A 20349-nucleotide genomic window follows, 5' to 3' on the forward strand; every position below is an offset into this window, starting at 1 on the left:
GGCAGAGGTTCTGTCAGCTCTGCAGGGGCAGGTTCAAAGGTGGTTGATGCCACACCAACTTAAGGCAGGAATGGTGGTTTGCGACAATGGCACCAACCTCCTCTCTACCCTCCGACAGGGACAAATGACCCATGTGCCCTGTTTGGCTCACATCCTTAACTTGGTGGTGCAGCGGTTCTTGGGCAGGTACCCGGGCTTACAGGATGTCCTGAGGCAGGCCAGGAAAGTCTGTGTGCATTTCTGCCGGTCATATAATGCCAGTGCTCGGCTGGCAGACCTCCAAAAGGAGTTTAACTTGCCCAAGAACCGCCTAATCTGTGACATGCCCACCAGGTAGAACTCAACATTGGCCATGCTGCAGCGGCTGCACACGCAGCAGAGGGCCATCAATGAGTACCTGTGCGACTATGGCACCAGGACAGGGTCAGGGGAGCTTGTTTTTTTTCCCCCACGCCAGTGGGCCATGATCAGGAATGCATGCACTGTCCTGTCACCATTTGAGGAGGCCACGAGGATGGTGAGCAGTGACAGTGCATGCATCAGTGACGCTGTCCCCCTTGTCCACCTGTTGGAGCACACGCTGCATGGAATAATGGACAGGGCACTTGAGGCAGAACAGAGGCAGGAAGAGGTGGACTTCCTTAGCTCTCAAGGCCCCCTTTATCCAGACAGTGTTCCTGCGTGCCCGCCAATCACACAGGAAGAGGACGGGGAGGAGGAGGAGGAGGAGGAGGATTGTGTCAGTAGTATGGAGGTGGAGCCTGGCACTCAGCATCAGCAGCAGTCTTTAAGGGATCAGTCCCAAGAAACACATGGACTTGTACATGGCTGGGAGGAGGTGGCTGCGGATCATGTTGTCCTTAGTGACCCAGAGGACTCCGGACCGAATGCTCAGCAAACCTACACTGAATGGCCTCCCTGATCCTGCAAAGCCTGCGTAAGGATCCTCGTATTCGTGGTATCAAGGAGAAGGACCAATACTGGATGGCAACCCTCCTTGATCCACGTTACAAGGGTAAGGTTGCGGACCTTATCTTGCCATCGCAGAGGGTGCAGAGGATGAAACATCTTCGGGAGGCCTTGCAGAAAGGTCTGTGCAACGCGTTCCTAGAGACTGGGAGGTTACAAACTCCTGTTTCTAGACAACGTGTTGCTGAGGCTTCGGTCAGTCAAAGAAGGAGCGGTGGAGAAGGTGGCCGTCTGACCGATGTGTTCAGACAATTTTTTAGTCTGCAGCCCCAAGGTTTGATCGGTTCCAGCAACCATCGCCAGCGTCTGTTTTACATGGTGCAGGAATACCTAGGGGGAAGATCTGACTTGGGCACCTTTCCCGCCAAAAATCCTCTGGGTTACTGGGTCTTGAGGATGGATCACTGGCCAGAGCTTGCACAGTATGCAGTTGAGCTACTGGCCTGTCCTGCATCCAGCATTCTTTCGGAACGCACATTCAGTGCTGCTGGAGGCTTTGTAACCGATCACAGGGTGCGTCTGTCCACCGACTCGGTCGATCGACTGACCTTCATAAAAATGAATCAGTCTTGGATCACCACCAGCTACCAAGCACCTGATGCTGATGTAGCCGAATATTTTTTTTTGAAATCTCAGATCCCTTCAAAGACTGCCTATGCTGATGCTGAGTGACTATCCTGAGTAATTATCCTCTTCCTCCTCAATGATCACACTGATAGCTTGTAAGAACATTTTTGGTTCTGTGCGCCGCCACCAGTGCCTAAGGCCCAATTTTTAAGCCCCTGTTTAACAGGGGCGTGTAATTACAATTTTTGATTCAATACTTTGCAGCAGGGCTCATTTCTGCATTCCAACTAGAGTATCTGTGAGGGGTTGCAGTGTTGTGGCACCACCACCACCACCACCACCAAAGGCCCAATTTTTCTGCCCCTGTTTAACAGGGTGTGTAATTACAATTTTTGATGCAATACTTTGCAGCAGGGCTCGTTCCTGTGTTCCAACTAGAGTATCTATGAGGGGTTGCAGTGTTGTGGCACCAGCACCAGTGCCTAAGACCCAATTTTTCAGCCCCTGTTTAACAGGGCCATGTAATTACAATTTTTGATGCAATACTTTGCAGTAGGGCTCGTTCCTGCGTTCCAACTAGAGTATCTGTGAGGGGTTGCAGTGTTGTGGCACCAACACTAGTGCCTAAGGCCCAATTTTTCAACCCCTGTTCAACAGGGGCATGTAATTACAATTCTTGATCTAATATTTCACAGCAGGGCCCGTTTCTGCACCCACCAAGAGCGAGTGAGGTCTTACAGTGTGGTGGCACCAGCACCACCACCACCACCAAAGCCCAATTTTTCTGCCCCTGTTCAACAGGGGCATGTAATTACAATTCTTGATCTAATATTTCACAGTAGGGCCCTGAGAGGGCTTACAGCAGGGGTCCTCAAACTACGGCCCGCGGGCCACATGCGGCCCGCTGAGGACATTTATCCGGCCCAATCCACCCAGGGCCGGATTCCCGACAATCCAGGCTCGGGCCGGGGCCAGGTCGGCTCAGCTTCGGCAGGGAGCATATCTGCTCCGCTCTGCTCAAGCCGCCTCCCCCACACCAGTAATGGAGGGCTCCGTGTGCCGCGCTGCATGCTGGGAAGTGTAGTTCCCAGCACAGTCCCGCACGGAGACAGGAGGCGCGAAGAGTGACAGAGAGAGCGGAGGCTTCAAACAACAGCCTACAAACAGGTGAGGACCCCACTGTCCCCCTGTCCACCCCTCTGTCCCCCTGTCCACCCCACTGTCCCCCTGTCCACCCCTCTGTCCCCCTGTCCACCCCACTGTCCCCCTGTCCACCCCACTGTCCCCCTGTCCACCCCACTGTCCCCCTGTCCACCCCTCTGTCCCCCTGTCCACCCCACTGTCCCCCTGTCCACCCCACTGTCCCCCTGTCCACCCCTCTGTCCCCCTGTCCACCCCACTGTCCCCCTGTCCACCCCTCTGTCCCCCTGTCCACCCCTCTGTCCCTCTGTCCCCCCTCTGTCCCCCTGTCCCCCCTCTGTCCACCCCTCTGTCCCCCTGTCCACCCCACTGTCCCCCTGTCCACCCCACTGTCCCCCTGTCCACCCCTCTGTCCCCCTGTCCACCCCACTGTCCCCCTGTCCACCCCACTGTCCCCCTGTCCACCCCTCTGTCCCCCTGTCCACCCCACTGTCCCCCTTTCCACCCCACTGTCCCCCTGTCCACCCCTCTGTCCCCCTGTCCACCCCACTGTCCCCCTGTCCACCCCTCTGTCCCCCTGTCCACCCCTCTGTCCCCCTGTCCACCCCACTGTCCCCCTGTCCACCCCTCTGTCCCCCTGTCCACCCCACTGTCCCCCTGTCCACCCCTCTGTCCCCCTGTCCACCCCTCTGTCCCCCTGTCCACCCCACTGTCCCCCTGTCCACCCCTCTGTCCCCCTGTCCCCCCTCTGTCCACCTGTCCCCCCTCTGTCCACCCCTCTGTCCCCCTGTCCACCCCACTGTCCCCCTGTCCACCCCACTGTCCCCCTGTCCACCCCTCTGTCCCCCTGTCCACCCCACTGTCCCCCTGTCCACCCCTCTGTCCCCCTGTCCACCCCACTGTCCCTCTGTCCCCCCTCTGTCCACCCCTCTGCCCCCCTGTCCACCCCACTGTCCCCCTGTCCACCCCTCTGTCCCCCTGTCCACCCCTCTGTCCCTCTGTCCCCCCTCTGTCCCCCTGTCCCCCCTCTGTCCACCCCTCTGTCCCCCTGTCCACCCCACTGTCCCCCTGTCCACCCCACTGTCCCCCTGTCCACCCCTCTGTCCCCCTGTCCACCCCACTGTCCCCCTGTCCACCCCTCTGTCCCCCTGTCCACCCCACTGTCCCTCTGTCCCCCCTCTGTCCACCCCTCTGTCCCCCTGTCCACCCCTCTGTCCCCCTGTCCACCCCACTGTCCCCCTGTCCACCCCACTGTCCCCCTGTCCCCCCTCTGTCCCCCTGTCCCCCCGTCCCCCCTCTGTCCACCCCTCTGTCCCCCTGTCCACCCCACTGTCCCCCTGTCCACCCCTCTGTCCCCCTGTCCCCCCCCTGTCCACCCCTCTGTCCCCCTGTCCACCCCTCTGTCCCCCTGTCCACCCCACTGTCCCCCTGTCCACCCCACTGTCCCCCTGTCCACCCCACTGTCCCCCTGTCCCCCCTCTGTCCACCCCTCTGTCCCCCTGTCCACCCCACTGTCCCCCTGTCCACCCCTCTGTCACCCTGTCCACCCCACTGTCCCCCTGTCCCCCCTCTGTCCACCCCTCTGTCCACCCCTCTGTCCCCCTGTCCCCCCACTGTCCCCCTGTCCCCCCCCACTGTCCCCCTGTCCACCCCTCTGTCCCCCTGTCCATCCCACTGTCCCCCTGTCCACCCCACTGTCTGTCCCACTGTCCCCCTGTCCACCCCACTGTCCCCCTGTCCACCCCTCTGTCCCCCTGTCCACCCCACTGTCCCCTTGTCCACCCCACTGTCCCCCCTCTGTCCCCCTGTCCACCCCTCTGTCCCCCTGTCCACCCCTCTGTCCCCCTGTCCATCCCACTGGACCCCTGTCCATCCCACTGTCCCCCTGTCCCCCCCTCTGTCCCCCTGTCCACCCCACTGTCCCCCCCCCTCTGTCCCCCTGTCCACCCCACTTTCCCCCTGTCCACCCCATTGTCCCCCTGTCCACCCCACTGTCTCCCTGTCCATCCCACTGTCCCCCTGTCCATCCCTCTGTCCCCCTGTCCACCCCACTGTCCCTCTGTCCACCCCTCTGTCCCCCTGTCAACCCCTCTGTCCCCCTGTCCATCCCTCTGTCCCCCTGTCCATCCCTCTGTCCCCCTGTCCACCCCACTGTCCCCCTGTCCACCCCTCTGTCCATCCCACTGTCCCCCTGTCCATCCCTCTGTCCCCCTGTCCATCCCTCTATATATTATTATTTATTATTCATTCTTTTATTCTTTTGCACTACAAAAAAGATGTGTGCATAGGAATTTAGGAATTAGTTCATATTTTTTTTAAACTATAGTGCGGCCCCCCAACAGTCTGAGGGACCGTGAACTGGCCCCCTGTCTAAAAAGTTTGAGGACCCCTGGCTTACAGTGTTGTGGCCACAACAACACCTAAGGCCCAAATTTCTGCTGAGTATATAGGGCAGTCCCCTACTTTCAAACATCCAACTTACAAACCACTCCTACTTGCAAACGGAAGGAGACAACAGGAAGTGAGATGAAATCTACCCCTAGGAAGGGAAATTCTCTCCTGTAAGAGTTAATATGGGAAAATCATTTCTCCTTTCCATTGATGCTTTATCACCAATCCTTGTTTCACAAAAAACCCCAAATTTTCAAAAAACATTTGTCATTGGAACAAAAAGTGAGGTGAAATCTTCTAAAGAGGAGCACAGACAGCAAAACAAATGTCACAGGGGTGATAACCCTTCCCTATGTTTTCCAAAAAGTTTAAAATAGATTTTTTGGCTGGAGCTAAACACATTAAAAATGTACCAGTTCAAAATTACAAACAGATTCTACTTAACAACAAACCTACAGTCCCTGTCTTGTTTGCACCGCCTGTATACTGCTGTTCAGAGTACAGAGCCTGTATACTGCTGTTTCCTTTTTTAATTTGGGTGCGGGGTTCCCCTTAATATCCATACAAGACCCAAAGGGCCTGGTAATGGACTGGGGGGTACCCATGCCGTTTGTCTCACTGATTTTCATCCATATTGCCAGGACCCGACATTACATTAAATCCGCAAGCAGTTTTAAATGACTTTTTTCCTTTAAAAATGACATTTTGTGCAGGGACTGTTCTAAGCACGGGAAACACGCGCCACTTTATAGGCATACTATAGACACCCCCCAGGTACGAGATTTAAAGGAATATTTCACTTTTTTTTTTTTTTTTACTTTAAGCATCATTAAAATCACTGCTCCCTAAAAAACGGCCGTTTTAAAAATTTTTATTTGCATTGATACATGTCCCCTGGGGCAGGACCCGGGCCCTCAAACCCTTTTTAGGACAATACCATGCAAATTAGCCTTTAAAATGAGCACTTTTGATTTTGAACGTTCGAGTCCCATAGACGTCAATGGGGTTCTAACGTTCATGCGAATTTTCGGTTCATTCGCAGGTTCTGGTGCGAACCGAACCGGGGGGGGTGTTCGGCTCATCCCTATTGTATGGTATATAAATTCTTGGCACTGAGTGCTTGGCATGATGCAGTACCTTTTTCCATCGAGATCAGGTGGATATACAGTGGGGCAAAAAAGTATTTAGCCAGCCACCAATTGTGCAAGTTCTCCCACTTAAAAAGATGATAGAGGCCTATAATTGTCATCATAGGTATACCTCAACTATGAGAGACAAAATGTGGAAACAAATCCAGACAATCACATTGTCTGATTTTTGAAAGAATTTATTTGCAAATTATGGTGGAAAATAAGTATTTGGTTACCTACAAACAAGCAAGATTTCTGGCTCTCACAGACCTGTATCTTCTTCTTTAAGAGGCTCCTCTGTCCTCCCCTCATAACCTGTATTAATGGCACCTGTTTGAACTTGTTATCAGTATAAAAGACACCTGTCCACAACCTCAAACAGTCACACTCCAAACTCCACTATGGTGAAGACCAAAAAGCTGTCGAAGGACACCAGAAACGAAATTGTAGACCTGCACCAGGCTGGGAAGACTGAATCTGCAATAGGCAAGCAGCTTGGTGTGAAGAAATCAACAGTGGGAGCAATAATTAAAAAATGGAAGACATACAAGACCACTGATAATCTCCCTCAATCTGAGACTCCACGCAAGATCTCACCCCGTGGGGTCAAAATGATCACAAGAACGGTGAGCAAAAATCCCAGAACCACAGGAGGGGACCTAGTGAATGACCTGCAGAGAGCTGGGACCAACGTAACAAAGGCTACAATCAGTAACACACTACGCCGCCAGGGACTCAGATCCTGCAGTGCCAGACGTGTCCCCCTGCTTAAGCCAGTACATGTGGATGATCCAGAAGAGGATTGAGAGAATGTCATATGGTCAGATGAAACCAAAGTAGAACTGTTTGGTAGAAACACAACTCGTAGTGTTTGGAGGAGAGAGAACGCTGAGTTGCAACCAAAGAACACCATACCTACTGTGAAGCATGGGGGTGGCAACATCATGCTTTGGGGTTGTTTCTCTGCAAAGGGAACAGGACGACTGATCCATGTACATGAAAGAATAAATGGGGCCATATATCGTGAGATTTTGAGTGCAAACCTCCTCCCATCAGCAAGGGCATTGAAGATGAAACGTGGCTGGGTCTTTCAGCATGACAATGATCCCAAACACACCACCCGAGCAACGAAGGAGTGGCTTCGTAAGAAGCATTTCAAGGTCCTGGAGTGGCCTAGCCAGTCTCCAGATCTCAACCCCATAGAAAACCTTTGGAGGGAGTTGAAAGTCCATGTTGCCCAGCAACAGCCCCAAAACATCATTGCTCTAGAGGAGATCTGCATGGAGGAATGGGTCAACATACCAGCAACAGTGTGTGACAACCTTGTGAAGACTTACAGAAAACGTTTGACCTCTGTCATTGCCAACAAAGGATATATAACAAAGTATTGAGATGAACTTTTGATATTGACAAAATACTTATTTTCCACCATAATTTGCAAATAAATTCTTTCAAAAATCAGACAATGTGATTGTCTGGATTTGTTACCACATTTTGTCTCTCATAGTTGAGGTATACCTATGATGACAATTACAGGCCTCTCTCATTTTTTAAGTGGGAGAACTTGCACAATTGGTGACTGACTAAATACTTTTTTGCCCCGCTGTAGCTGTCCTAAAGTGTATGTATACCCAAAACTTTTTTATTAGTTTTTCAAAGAATGGGGAAAGGATAGAACCGCTGTTAGGTTTTACTTTTAGACAAAATTTCTTCTCACTTTTTCTTTTCCGAGGGCAATGTTTCAACAGACAGAGAGTGTAGGAAAATTTGAAACATGGGAACAGACAACAATTAAAAGCTAACAGAGGTTATAGAGTTTCCCTACTCAACTTTTAAAAAATGTTTACTTCTTTCTATGTTGCTGTTAGATCCTATCCTTTCCCACTCTTTCCATAACAAGAAAAAAAATTGCTATAGATACACTTTACGGGGTGTATTGGTAAATGATTTTGGCCAAGATTCACACAATTGTCATGCAAGATTCACATATTTTTCTAACTGAATGAAATTAGAAAATGTGTGATTCATGGGGAGAAAGTTGTATAAATCTTCTGTAAAAACATTTGTAAATAGACTCCTAACTACATGTAATATGTTATAAGCCTAAGTCATAATATGTTAACACACAGGGTAAGGATACTTATTTAAAAAATATATATTTTCAATGAAAGTAGATCCAAACCCACAGATTCAGCTGTTTCCCAAAAAAGTCAAGGCATGTTTCTGGTGATAGTAATTGCCAGTGTGCTTATCTCAGTACTCAACCACACTTTCAAGCCCTCAAATGGTTGGTGTTGTAGCTGATCACATGTTCAGCACCATGGCGACTACAGCTCTAAAAAAATGTTAAGATACTGAACTTCACCTGTAAAAAGATAGGAGGATTTATTTCTATTTTAGATCCAAAGAGATTTGAAATAACACGTGTCCAATATAAAAATAGTCATCCTTGTGTTAAAGCTTTGTAAACTGAGCCTAATATGTCCACTATACATTTTAAAATACACCTTTAACCACCTCAATACTGTACATTTTCGCCCCCTTCCTGCCCAAGCCATTTTTCAGCTTTCAGCGCTGTCGCAATTTGAATGACAATTTCGCGGTCATACAACACTCGACCCAAATGAAATTGTTATCATTTTTTCCCCACAAATAGAGCTTTCTTTTAGTGGTATTTGATCACCTCTGCGGTTTTTATTTTTTGCGCTATAAACAAAAGAAGAGTGACAAGTTTTAAAAAAAACAATAATTTTTACCTTTTGCGATAATAAATATCCAATTTTTTTTTCTTTAAAACAAATTTTTTCTCAGTTTAGGCCGATATGTATTCTTGTACATATTTTTGGTAAAAAAAAAATCGCAATAAGCGTATATAGATTGGTTTGCGCAAAAGTTATAGTGTCTACAAAATAGGGGATAGTTTTATAACATTTTAATTTTTTTAAATTTTTTTACTAGTAATGGCGGCGATCTGCGATTTTTATTGTGACTGCGATATTGCGGCGGACACATCGGACACTTTTGACACATATTTGGGACTATTCACATTTATACAGCGATCCGTGCTATAAAAATGCATTGATTACTGTATAAATGTGACAGGCAGTGAAGGGGTTAACACTGGGTGGTGATGGAGGGGTTAACTGTGTTGCTAGGGCAGTGATTCTAACTGTAGGGGGCGGGGACTCACTAGGGGAGGAGACCGATCGGTGTTCCCCTGTACTGGGAACACACCATCGGTCTCCTCTCCTCTGACAGGACCGTGGATCTGTGTGTTTACATACACAGATCCACGGTCCTGCTGTGTTACCGGTAATCGCGGGTGCCCGGCGGACATCGCGGCCGCCGGGCACGCGCACCGGGTGTTTGTGACACGGCGCGCGCGCCCCCTGGTGGCCTAAGAAAGCGAGGACGTCATATGACGTCCGCCCGCAACGAGAGCTGCGCTGCCTGGCCGTCAATTGACGGCCAGCGGTCGGCAGGCGGTTAAAGAGGAATTCCAGGTTGGGATAATTTATTCATAGTTAATTTGGTCCAACTTGCACCAATGTAACTATGCATATATCAAACCTGGCTGATGCCCCTGGATGCTGGAAATCACTGAAGTGGATACCACTACTCAAGTAATCTCCACTTGCTTCTGGGTCCCATGCTGAGCGACTGCCCTGCTTGCATTCTGAATATAGGAAGTCAGCCATGCTGTATGGGCGCCATTTAGAGAATGCTTTGCCTTTTCTCAATGAATGCAAAGTGTTCTCTGATTGGATGAAGTGGGAAGTGTGATGTCATTGCCCTGCTTCTCCAACTTGTCAAATTGAAATATGCTACAGGGTATTGGTGTGCACTACAGTGCAAGCACAATGTGTTTGGGTGCCATTGCAAATACGCATGTATGGAGGATTATCATACATTGTGGTAACTGCAATATAAATGTGTAAATGCCATTACAGTTTTGTTTTCTTTAGAAAGTAGCCATAGCCACAGCCTGAGTAAAATATCCTGTCCCTTTCCAGCATACTGTAGAGAAGGAACTTTGCTTTCTATGTGGAAGCTGTGGTCTTTCTGCAGAGATCTAACATGTTCCATACTAAATCAGAGCTAGTGCTTTCCAATTAGCAGGGGGCATAAGATTTGCTGGCCCCTGACCCTAACACTAACCAAATCTCCTCTCAACTAATTCTCGGCAATAAAATAACCTTATCTGTAGTATATTTACCTTATGCTTTGCTAACTAATGATTCATAAAAAATATGTTATTGTTTAATCAATAGCCTGGATATTAATATTTGGTATGTACTGAACACTTTTTTACTAAGCTTAACATGTTTTAACTTGTTTTTAAGATAAAAAATTATAGAATGAGTCAAACCAATCTACCAACATCTTTTGCAATGTAAAGATATTTTGGTAGTAGATTACCTTGATCCATTTGATTAACTCTGGGATTAAAACATGGTTAAAAGTGCTTTGAATTTCTTGAAAATTACCATTTGGTCAGCAATAAGGCAAGGCCTGAAACTATATAATCTCTTATGCACCAAACATACACATTCCCTGGACTGTGCAATGTAGATGATCCCTCATAGAACAATACTTAAAGTAAACCTTTTGTATGAAAAATATGGGTGTCATCTTTGACCTCCTCCTGAAAATTCTAATCACATGGCTGTTATGCTTGCCCAGTCTTAATACCTCACTGCCATACATTTCCTATCATGTTTCACTATTCACCATATCACTCAGTCATCTGTTAATATTTTCCTCTGGTTAGGCTTAAACCCCTTTAAAAATAGAGATAAAGTAACCCCCAAACTAAAACATCATCAAAAATCAAAAATAAACATTTTTGTTTATTTGTAGTTTGTTTTTAATTTTTGATGGTGTTTTAGTTTGGAGGGTACTTTAATTTACATAGGGTTCATGCCCAACCATAGGAAAAATTTGACAGATGACCAGAGTGATAAGGAGAATTGTGAGATATGATAAGACTTTATGAGAGTGAGGTATTAAGATATAAGAAATATTATACTTCAAAGAGACAGTATTTCTAGAGATTTTGAAACTCTCAGATAGACAATAGCATACTATAACGATGTCCTTAGATATACAACATTAGCTATGGAAACACAAAAGACTCACCCAAGCTCTACCGCACTATTGGAAAATGTATGAGTAGAGTGTCAGTGCCCAGGCTGTACCGTTCACTGCAAGTCCATAATAATCATGAGCCGGCAACTCAATAGCTTCTTCATTAGAAAACGTTATTGTTGCACTACAGCAATAGCAAAATCCATAAGATGCTAACGCATTTCGGCCGAAGCCTTCCTCATAGCATACATGCGGACATAGCTCAGAGCAGAGATCCGGGGCGTCCCTGTTCTCCATTTCAGGGAGGAATCAAGCCAGAATTTTTGCCTGTATTTGAACCTGAAACAAAGCCAAAGACACACATAGGACCCTTGTGCAATGCACTCTGTGGCTGCCCCGGAGATGTGTGGACCGATTTCTATGCGGGGAAACCCTCGTCCAATTCGCATCAGTGTGAACCCAGCCTTAAAGGTGGTAGGGAAAATCAAGTTAGTAAATCTTATAGAACACTGGTTGGTTCAGATTATTAAATTAGCAGTTGATTTGTGACTGATGGTAAGCTACTTTTTCAACTTTTTTTTGTTGTTTTGTTAAAGGTTGCAAAGAATTTTGACATGGTGCAAAAACAAGGGCGACAGCTGCTGGCCACTGATTTGACAGTTCCATATCCGCCATTTAATGTGACAAATGGATCAGACACCTGCATTCTGATATACGCAACCCAATTTGTGGTCACTGCTAATGACACAGTAGTATTTGATCTGACAAATATGACATTCATAGCACGTTCAGCAAACACTAGCCGATCGGAATGCTCTGATTTCAATACCACGTAAGTAACTTTTGAGAAAACATATAAAATATTGAACCAGTGATGCATTTATATTTATGGCATGGGTTCAATTCAACAAACCTGTGTTTCTTTTGGTATTATTTGCTTGATACCACACTTTATAAATCTCAGATCTCAATTCACAAACATGCCTTCCCTTTTTTAGTCAGCTCTGAAAGTATTATGAAGGTATTCTTGTAGCACCAAAATTTTATGTAGCACTTTACATATTGGAAATTCACATCAGTTCCTACTCTTAACCACTTGCCACCCAGGCCAATTCTCACATTTCTCTCCTACATGTAAAAATCATAATTTTTTTTGATAGAAAATTACATACAACCCCCAAACATTGTAGAGGATACAATGGCGGTCATTGCAACTTTTTATCCCACACGGTATTTGCGCAGCAATTTTTCAAATGCGTTTTTTTTGGTAAAGAAAAAAGATTGCCCAATTTTAGTAAAGTTGGCCCCATTTTTTTACATGATGTGAAAGATAATGTTACGCCGAGTAAATATCTAACATGTCATGCTTCAAAATTGCACACGCTCGTGGAATGGCACCAAACCACGGTACTTAAAAATCCCCATAGGCGACACTTTAAATTTTTTTACTGGTTACATGTTTTGAGTTACAGAGGAGATCTAGGGCTAGAATTATTGCTTTCACTCTAACATTCACCGTGAGACTTCACATGTGTGGTTTGAACACCGATTACATATGTGGGCGCGAGTTACATATACGTTCGCTTCTGCATGCGAGCACACAGGGACGGGGCACTTTACTTTTAATTGTTAATTTTACTTTTATTTTTCTAGTTTGACACTTTTTTTTACATTTTTTTTATTACTTTTATTCCTGTTACAAGGAATTTAAATATCCCTTGTCATAGGAATAAGCAAGACCCCACATCTCACCTCTAGGATGGGAAGCCTGAAATATTTATTAAAAAAAAAAAATCTCAGCTTCCCAGCCGAGGCCGCGCTGTTTTTTCAAATGCAGAGGCCGAGTGTGACGTCATAACATCGTGCCCGGCCTCCGAACGATCATAGAGACTCTGGGGACCATTTGGTCCACCGTAAATCTCTATGGTCAACATCTGGGGCTGGCGGATCCGTTCTCCGACTCACTGATGGCAGGGGTAAGTCGGTAGAAGCACCGGAGGGCGGTGGGAGGGGGGACGTCCCCTCTTGTCGCCCATGAGAATGATCAGCCGCTATGATCATTCTTATGGTGTAGGGAATCGCCGGTTCTAAAAGATGATATATGAATGATGCCTGTAGCTGAACGCATCATTCAGATATCCCTGCTCAAAGTCAAGGACGTCATATGACAGCTGGAGTAGGGACCCTACAGTCTAAGGTCCCTACACCAAATGCATACATACACATACTAGGACTAATTTAGCCAGGAGTATACTAAACTAAAACACATGTCTTTGGAGTGTGGGAGGAAACCCACATAAGCACAGGAAGAACATGCAAACTCCGTGCAGGTAGTGTCATGGTTGAGATTTGAATTCATTAGGCTATTATTGCAAGGCATAAGTGCTAACTACTAAGCCACCATGCTGACAAGTACTACTAGTCCACTACTAGTGCTATTATATCACCGTCATGGTTATTTTATCAGCCCTTATGAAAAATTCAAAGTAAAAGTAAATTCAAAGTAAAAGTAAATTCACAAAGTATACCTCACAGGTTATCACTACTTACTAAATATGATGGCTGTATTAATTATTTTTTCTGATTTTTTTCCCTTTATTTTTCACCTGTTGATGTGGTCGGTAACGCACTTCCTGTTCTAAGGTGTCTTTACTCTGGATATGAGAATAAAAGCGATGTTTCGGAGCCACGCAGGACCCCTTCATCAGGCATGTGACCAAACATGCCTGATAAAGAGTCCTGCATGCTCTGAAACATCGCTTTTATTTTTTGATACTATGTGATTAAAATTTTGGACACAGTTTTGGAGATCCTGGTGTGCTGGTGACACTTTCTTCTCATGATTGCAGTCGGTTCCAGCCATTGGTCATTTCAGCACCCAATCTAAGATACAGCCATTGGTGCAGGAACGTGTGTGTTGGTAGTATTGCATTGGAGATTCAGATTTACTCTGGATATGGTGTGCTGTGGTGGTTTTTGCTTACTCTGGATGGAAGAGCAATTATGACCTCCTTGGAAAGCAACATTGTCAGTATTGGAAAAGGATAGTGTTAGAAGCTCTAGACCAGCCTTTCTCAACCTTTTCAACACAGAGGGACCCTTAAAATAACTTTTAAGCAGATACCCTTCTAAAAATTACTATATCTACAACTCATGATACATTAGTGTGATGATGGTCAGTGGGAAGCATGCCCCTTACAATTGTGGTCATTGGGAAGAATTACCCCCTTACAGATAGCTAAAAAGATCAATAGTGTCAGTGGGAGCTCATCTGAAAAAAAGAAAATGCTCATTGCTCAAGGAACCCCTAGCTACCTCTGGAGAAACCCTAGGGTTCCAAGGAACCCTGTGTCAGGTCACCTGGGACCAGGTGACAGATGCACTCTGTAGGAGTCAGAAGTGCACAGCTAGGGTAGTGGACCCTAGGACTGACTGCTGCAGATTGAACCCTGGAAGGTTCAAGAAGAAGGTCTACAGGATTACTAACATGGATCCCAGTGGGAGCTAGAGCACTAGAGCATAGATTCCCCAGGGTGCGGAGTCTAAGAGCCAGCGGGTGTTCACCAGAGCCTCTAGTGGTGAGGATGGACTGTGCTGCAGTCTGGCTCCAGGTCGCGGCCCCCAGGGTCTCACGCTCACCATAGACTACAGGAGAAGAGGAAGGAGGCAGCAGGCTGGAACGACAGGGAAGTAAGGGGTAAGCCAAAGGTCAGGGTAACAAGCAGACAGGGAGAGTCGAGAACAGGCCAAAGTCGGTAACAGGAATCAGATGTAGGAAACACAGCAAGTACACACGGAGGCTAACACACGATGGTTGATCAGCACTGCTGGCTTGCAGTGCACAGGTTAATATAGGGTTCCCTGATAGGGCCTGGGGTGGGGTCATGCTTAGAGGAGAGGTTATAAAACCAGTCAGGTGAGAGGCAGCTGGTCTTTAGAGATGAACACATGGAGACAGGTAAGCTGACAGAGAAAACTCTATTGCATAACCATGACACCCTGGTTGAAAAACCCTACTCTAGACTAACACACTAAAGCCAATAGTAAACTACTATTAGTTTAATAAACTACTTTATTAAAAAACCTTAACAATGTAAACCAAAATCATGCCTTTGCTTGAGGAAATGACACAATAATTACTCCTGTATTCCTACACAATGCAAATCCATACCAACAGAGAACACTGGCAGTACTATTTAATTTTGCAGTTTTGGTTATGTTTTTTTTTTAAAGAAAATAGTTATGCATGTTCAACATTTGGTGGTGATTGTATTAAGTATATGCTGTACTTACACATATGAAGGCAATGTTAAAGCACCAATTTGGAATAGTCCAATGTAATATCTATTCTTGTTTTTTGTGCATTCTGTACTTGTGGATTGTCACATTCCTCTACTTTTATTAACACTCCTACATAATGCTGTATAGGTAAATACATGTAAATTTTTCTCTTTTACGTACTGGCTCATAGATGCTATCTTATTAGGTCAGGTACTATATTATGTAAAATAACATCTTCCTTTTTTAATTCTACCTAGCTTCTACCTAGAACACATTGGTTATAACTCTAAGCATTTTTTTTTCTTTTTTAGATTATCCCTAGTATACTCTAATCCTGGAAATGGACTTACAAGCCTGGAAGTAAGGTGTGTTCTAAACTTGATTTCACTTGAAGTTAATATGTAACTCTTGACAACCAACACTAATCAAACAGTTGAACTATATTATATTATATTTTATTATATTATATGTGATTCTATTCAGCTACCTTTGCAATACAAACACTTCTGCCATGCTATATAGCAAGGAGCGTGATCCCACACAGGAATACGGGGTTGTTACATCCCTGCTCCCAGCTTGCTGACTGGACAGTAAAAGCTGCCCTTGTAAGCATATTCTTTAGTATAGTTTTGGGATGACAGCACTGTGCAATGAAAACATTACATGATTGTCTGACATTGGGGATTCACCCAGAATGGCAGGAAGCACACACAAAGATACAATGGTATACTTATACCAGTTTACTCAAAATGATTACAATTTTTTTGCATAGTTAGCTGCATCAATCAATATTTTTTTTTTCCGCATCTGCCCTGTGTTCTGGTTTAACCAGACAGATTTCTACAGCTAAATACATTAGCCAAATAATACTACTAAATGAATGGTTCCAGAAAAATATGTTAAACACACTAAAGAGAACTCTGGCGTGAACTGTTTTTTCCAGAATGAATGAGGTTTCACTCTTGCTAGACCTCCAATTCTTGTAGGTATCTATGCATTCATATATGTTACAGTGGGCATTGCTTCTACTAATTATATTGCTGTATAGTGCATCCATACAGGTGTAAAAATATGCATTGTGACATGGATTAGTTGATGTAGATGAGGTATTCAACTTTGACCAGTATACTAGCATCTTCAAATGACTCTATTGGTTATGTTTCAGGGAGCTACAATATTCCTTTCCCATTTTGTTTTAGAAAGTAAACAACTTTTTCGGTTAGGGTCCTTGGAAGATCCATTTTTAGCCACATTAATTACTCTAGTGGGAGAAATTATGTTTTACAATATGGTTCCATGATCTTTCTGGTGGAGATACAGTTTACAAATACAAATATTACGTGAGAGAGGCAGCGCTAGCAACAAATGAACCAAGTAAATGCTATCGCTGCTGTAAAAGAAGTGCTAAAACTTGAAAATTGAAAATAAAAACGATTACAACGTTGATAGACATGACTTAAATATAAAGTGCTGCGTGCTAACAAAAAATACAAAAAATTAATTATTGGTAATATACAAGGTGCATGGATCATAAATAGTGGACTACATATCACATGTAGTCTAGAAATGAGTATTCGTAACTTTTAGACAACTGCTATAACACAAATAATAAGTGATAAGTGCAATCCACAAAACAACTGCTGATTATCAAAATGACATACATAAGATGCAAATTGTATAAAAATAAATAAATGTGAAGACCATTAGTGCTACCCAATTAATAAAAAAGTGAAAAACAAACTGACACAGCAATAAAATAAATGCTACCAGATACCAATAGGCTATTAAAGTTGAGATAACATCTGCTCACAGAGTGGAGATAATACTAATAACAAATGGTCCCAAAATAATTAACAACAGCTGGACTGATCACAGGAATCTTGGACAGACAGCCTTGCAATGCCACAGCGGCTCTTCAACCTGTAATGTCAGTCTGTCTCTATATGGTTTAACAAGAGATACCTCTAAAGTGGATAGGTGGATGAAATGGCTGGTGTTTCAAATCAATAGAGCCATGGACTTGCGATTGACCACCCAAAAACAAAGAAAAAGGCATATAGTGAAGTACTGCGGGGTTAGAAAACCACTTGCGCTGCAAGCCGCTACTCACACTATCCTTGGTTGCAATCAGGCATGTCAGATGCTTCCGCGATCGCCGCTGGTAGCATGGGTTCCACGGAGCCAGGAAGGAAAAGCGTCACTTGGTTGTGTAAAGGCCGGATGTGACGTCGACGCGTTTCGCCCCTCCCCCAGGGCGTCATCAAAGGACTACACATCCAACCGCGGCCATAAGATATATAGGGTGTATGGATTAAGTGACAGCCAATCAAGGCTAGTGGGACGCACCCGCCACCACATGTCCTGAATCATCATATTCTGTTGCAATCCAAAAACTTTATTACAAAGGATGAACAGCATACAATTGATGTACATAGAACTAAAAACTAAAAAATATATGTATGTGCAGACATCTCATTTAAAAATTATATTTACAATAATTTAGATTGGATAAACAATATACATATTTGGATAGGAATATTTATCATAAATACGTGGATAGTGCGAATAATGAAAAATAATAAAAATGATAAACAATATGAAAAGAAAAAATAATAAATAAAAAATACAAATAAAACAAAAAATAAATAAATAATAAAAATAAAAATAAAAATAAAAATAAAATAAAAATAAAAAAATAAAAAAATGAAAAATAAAAAAATGTTTAAAATATCCACTATAAAAAGTATATTTTAAATTTTAATAACGAAAAATGGATATAGGACCCATTCATTCCCATTTTAACTTGTTCATAATACATATTAAGGGGAAGATGTAGCCACAACCCTATTCCCTAATCTCAGAAATAATTCAATAGTAGAATAGTAATGAATTACCAGTTTGATAAAAAGCAATTTAGGTCTAGTTCAACATTGAGCCCATGGGGCTGTAGAGTGCGGAGTCGGTGGATCCATTGGGTTTCATTCTGCGATATGGCCCTCTTGAGATCCGAACCCCGCCAATGTGCCTCCACTTTATCAATACCACAAAAGGTCAAAAGACTAGGATCCCTATTGTGGAATAGTCTGAAGTGATTTGAAAGACCATGATGTTTATAGCCCTTCTTGATTCTATTAACGTGTTCTCTAAGTCTAACCCCTAGCTGTCTAGTAGTCCTCCCCACATATTGTAAATTACATGGACAGGATAATAGATAGGTCACATGCGTGGTGTTGCATGTGATAAATTTCTTAATTTCGAAAACCCTGCCATCAGATAATGATGTAAAATGAGTCATTTTCGTTTTCCGAAATTTTGAGGTCCTGCACATCATGCACCTACCACAACTATAGAACCCAACCTTATCCAGAAAAGTGCACACCTTCCTGGGTGGGTTCACCACATTGTGTGCCAGTTATAATCTAAGTGCAGGTGGTTTGGTGTAGATGAAACTTGGTTGAGCAGGTAGGATTTTCTTCAAATCTGTATCTTCCAGCAATAGGGGCCAATGTTCTCTAATACTTTTTTCAAAATGGCGATATTGCCTATTAAAACCTGTCTTAAATGCTATACTGTAATCGTTATCTTTAATCACTTTAGGTTTAAATAGCTCCTTTCTGTCCATCTCACCAACTAGCCTTTTAGTACATTCCAAGTCTTCCAATTTGTATCCCTTAGCTCTAAAGCGTTCCAGAATGACATTAGCTTGTAGGTTGTAATCATCTTCCTTATTGCAATTCCTTCTTACTCTGAGCATTTGACTTTTAGGGATACCCCTCAACTATCTTGGATGGTGGCAGCTGGTCAAGGGAATATATCCATTCCTATCCACATCCTTGAAAAAAGTGCGCATACATAGTTTATCCCCCTCTCTGAAAATAGTGAGATCTAAAAAATTAATCTCTGTATAACTAAAATTCTCAGAAAAGGAGATATTAAAAGAATTTTCACTAATTTTCTTTAAAAATTCGCAAAAGGACTCTAGTGATCAACTCGCTTTATACAAACATCCAACAAAAACATGCCCTTCAAGCTGTTGAGTGGGCATTAGGAAGTACCAATATGAAATCCAAACAGAAGGAGTTCCTTTTAAGAGCACTCGATATGGCAATGAGCCATAATTTTTTCTGGCATGAAAAGGAGTATTATAGACGGATTAAAGGCGTAGCAATGAGGGCCAAGTATGCCCCCTCAGTAGCCAACATTTTCATGAGTTTTTGGGAAAACCAAGCCATATATCAAACCAATATACCAGAGCTTAGACTCTACAAAAGGTATATTGATGACATTTTTATAATTTGGGCAGGATCACTAGAGTCCTTTTGCAAATTTTTAAAGAAAATTAGTGAAAATTCTTTTAATATCTCCTTTTCTGAGAATTTTAGTTATACGGAGATTAATTTTTTCGATCTCACTATTTTCAGAGAGGGGGATAAACTATGTACACGCACTTTTTTCAAGGATGTGGATAGGAATGGATATATTCCCTTGACCAGCTGCCACCATCCAAGATGGTTGAGGGGTATCCCTAAAAGTCAAATGCTCAGAGTAAGAAGGAATTGCAATAAGGAAGATGATTACAACCTACAAGCTAATGTCATTCTGGAACGCTTTAGAGCTAAGGGATACAAATTGGAAGACTTGGAATGTACTAAAAGGCTAGTTGGTGAGATGGACAGAAAGGAGCTATTTAAACCTAAAGTGATTAAAGATAACGATTACAGTATAGCATTTAAGACAGGTTTTAATAGGCAATATCGCCATTTTGAAAAAAGTATTAGAGAAC

At 44.1% G+C, this 20349-nt stretch overlaps 1 protein-coding gene across 1 annotated transcript in view; it reads left to right on the forward strand.

Annotated features, from left to right (window-relative positions):
- Positions 1–20349, forward strand: part of LOC141131941 (V-type proton ATPase subunit S1-like) — a 151239-nt gene that overhangs the window by 109370 nt on the left and 21520 nt on the right. Inside the window, exons 7-8 of the mRNA XM_073619786.1 lie at positions 11882–12117; positions 15878–15931. Coding sequence (XP_073475887.1) covers positions 11882–12117; positions 15878–15931 — 290 coding nt within the window. The remainder of the gene's footprint in view (positions 1–11881; positions 12118–15877; positions 15932–20349) is intronic.

Source organism: Aquarana catesbeiana, linkage group LG03, assembly GCF_042186555.1.
Source record: "Aquarana catesbeiana isolate 2022-GZ linkage group LG03, ASM4218655v1, whole genome shotgun sequence".
Taxonomy (NCBI): domain Eukaryota; kingdom Metazoa; phylum Chordata; class Amphibia; order Anura; family Ranidae; genus Aquarana; species Aquarana catesbeiana.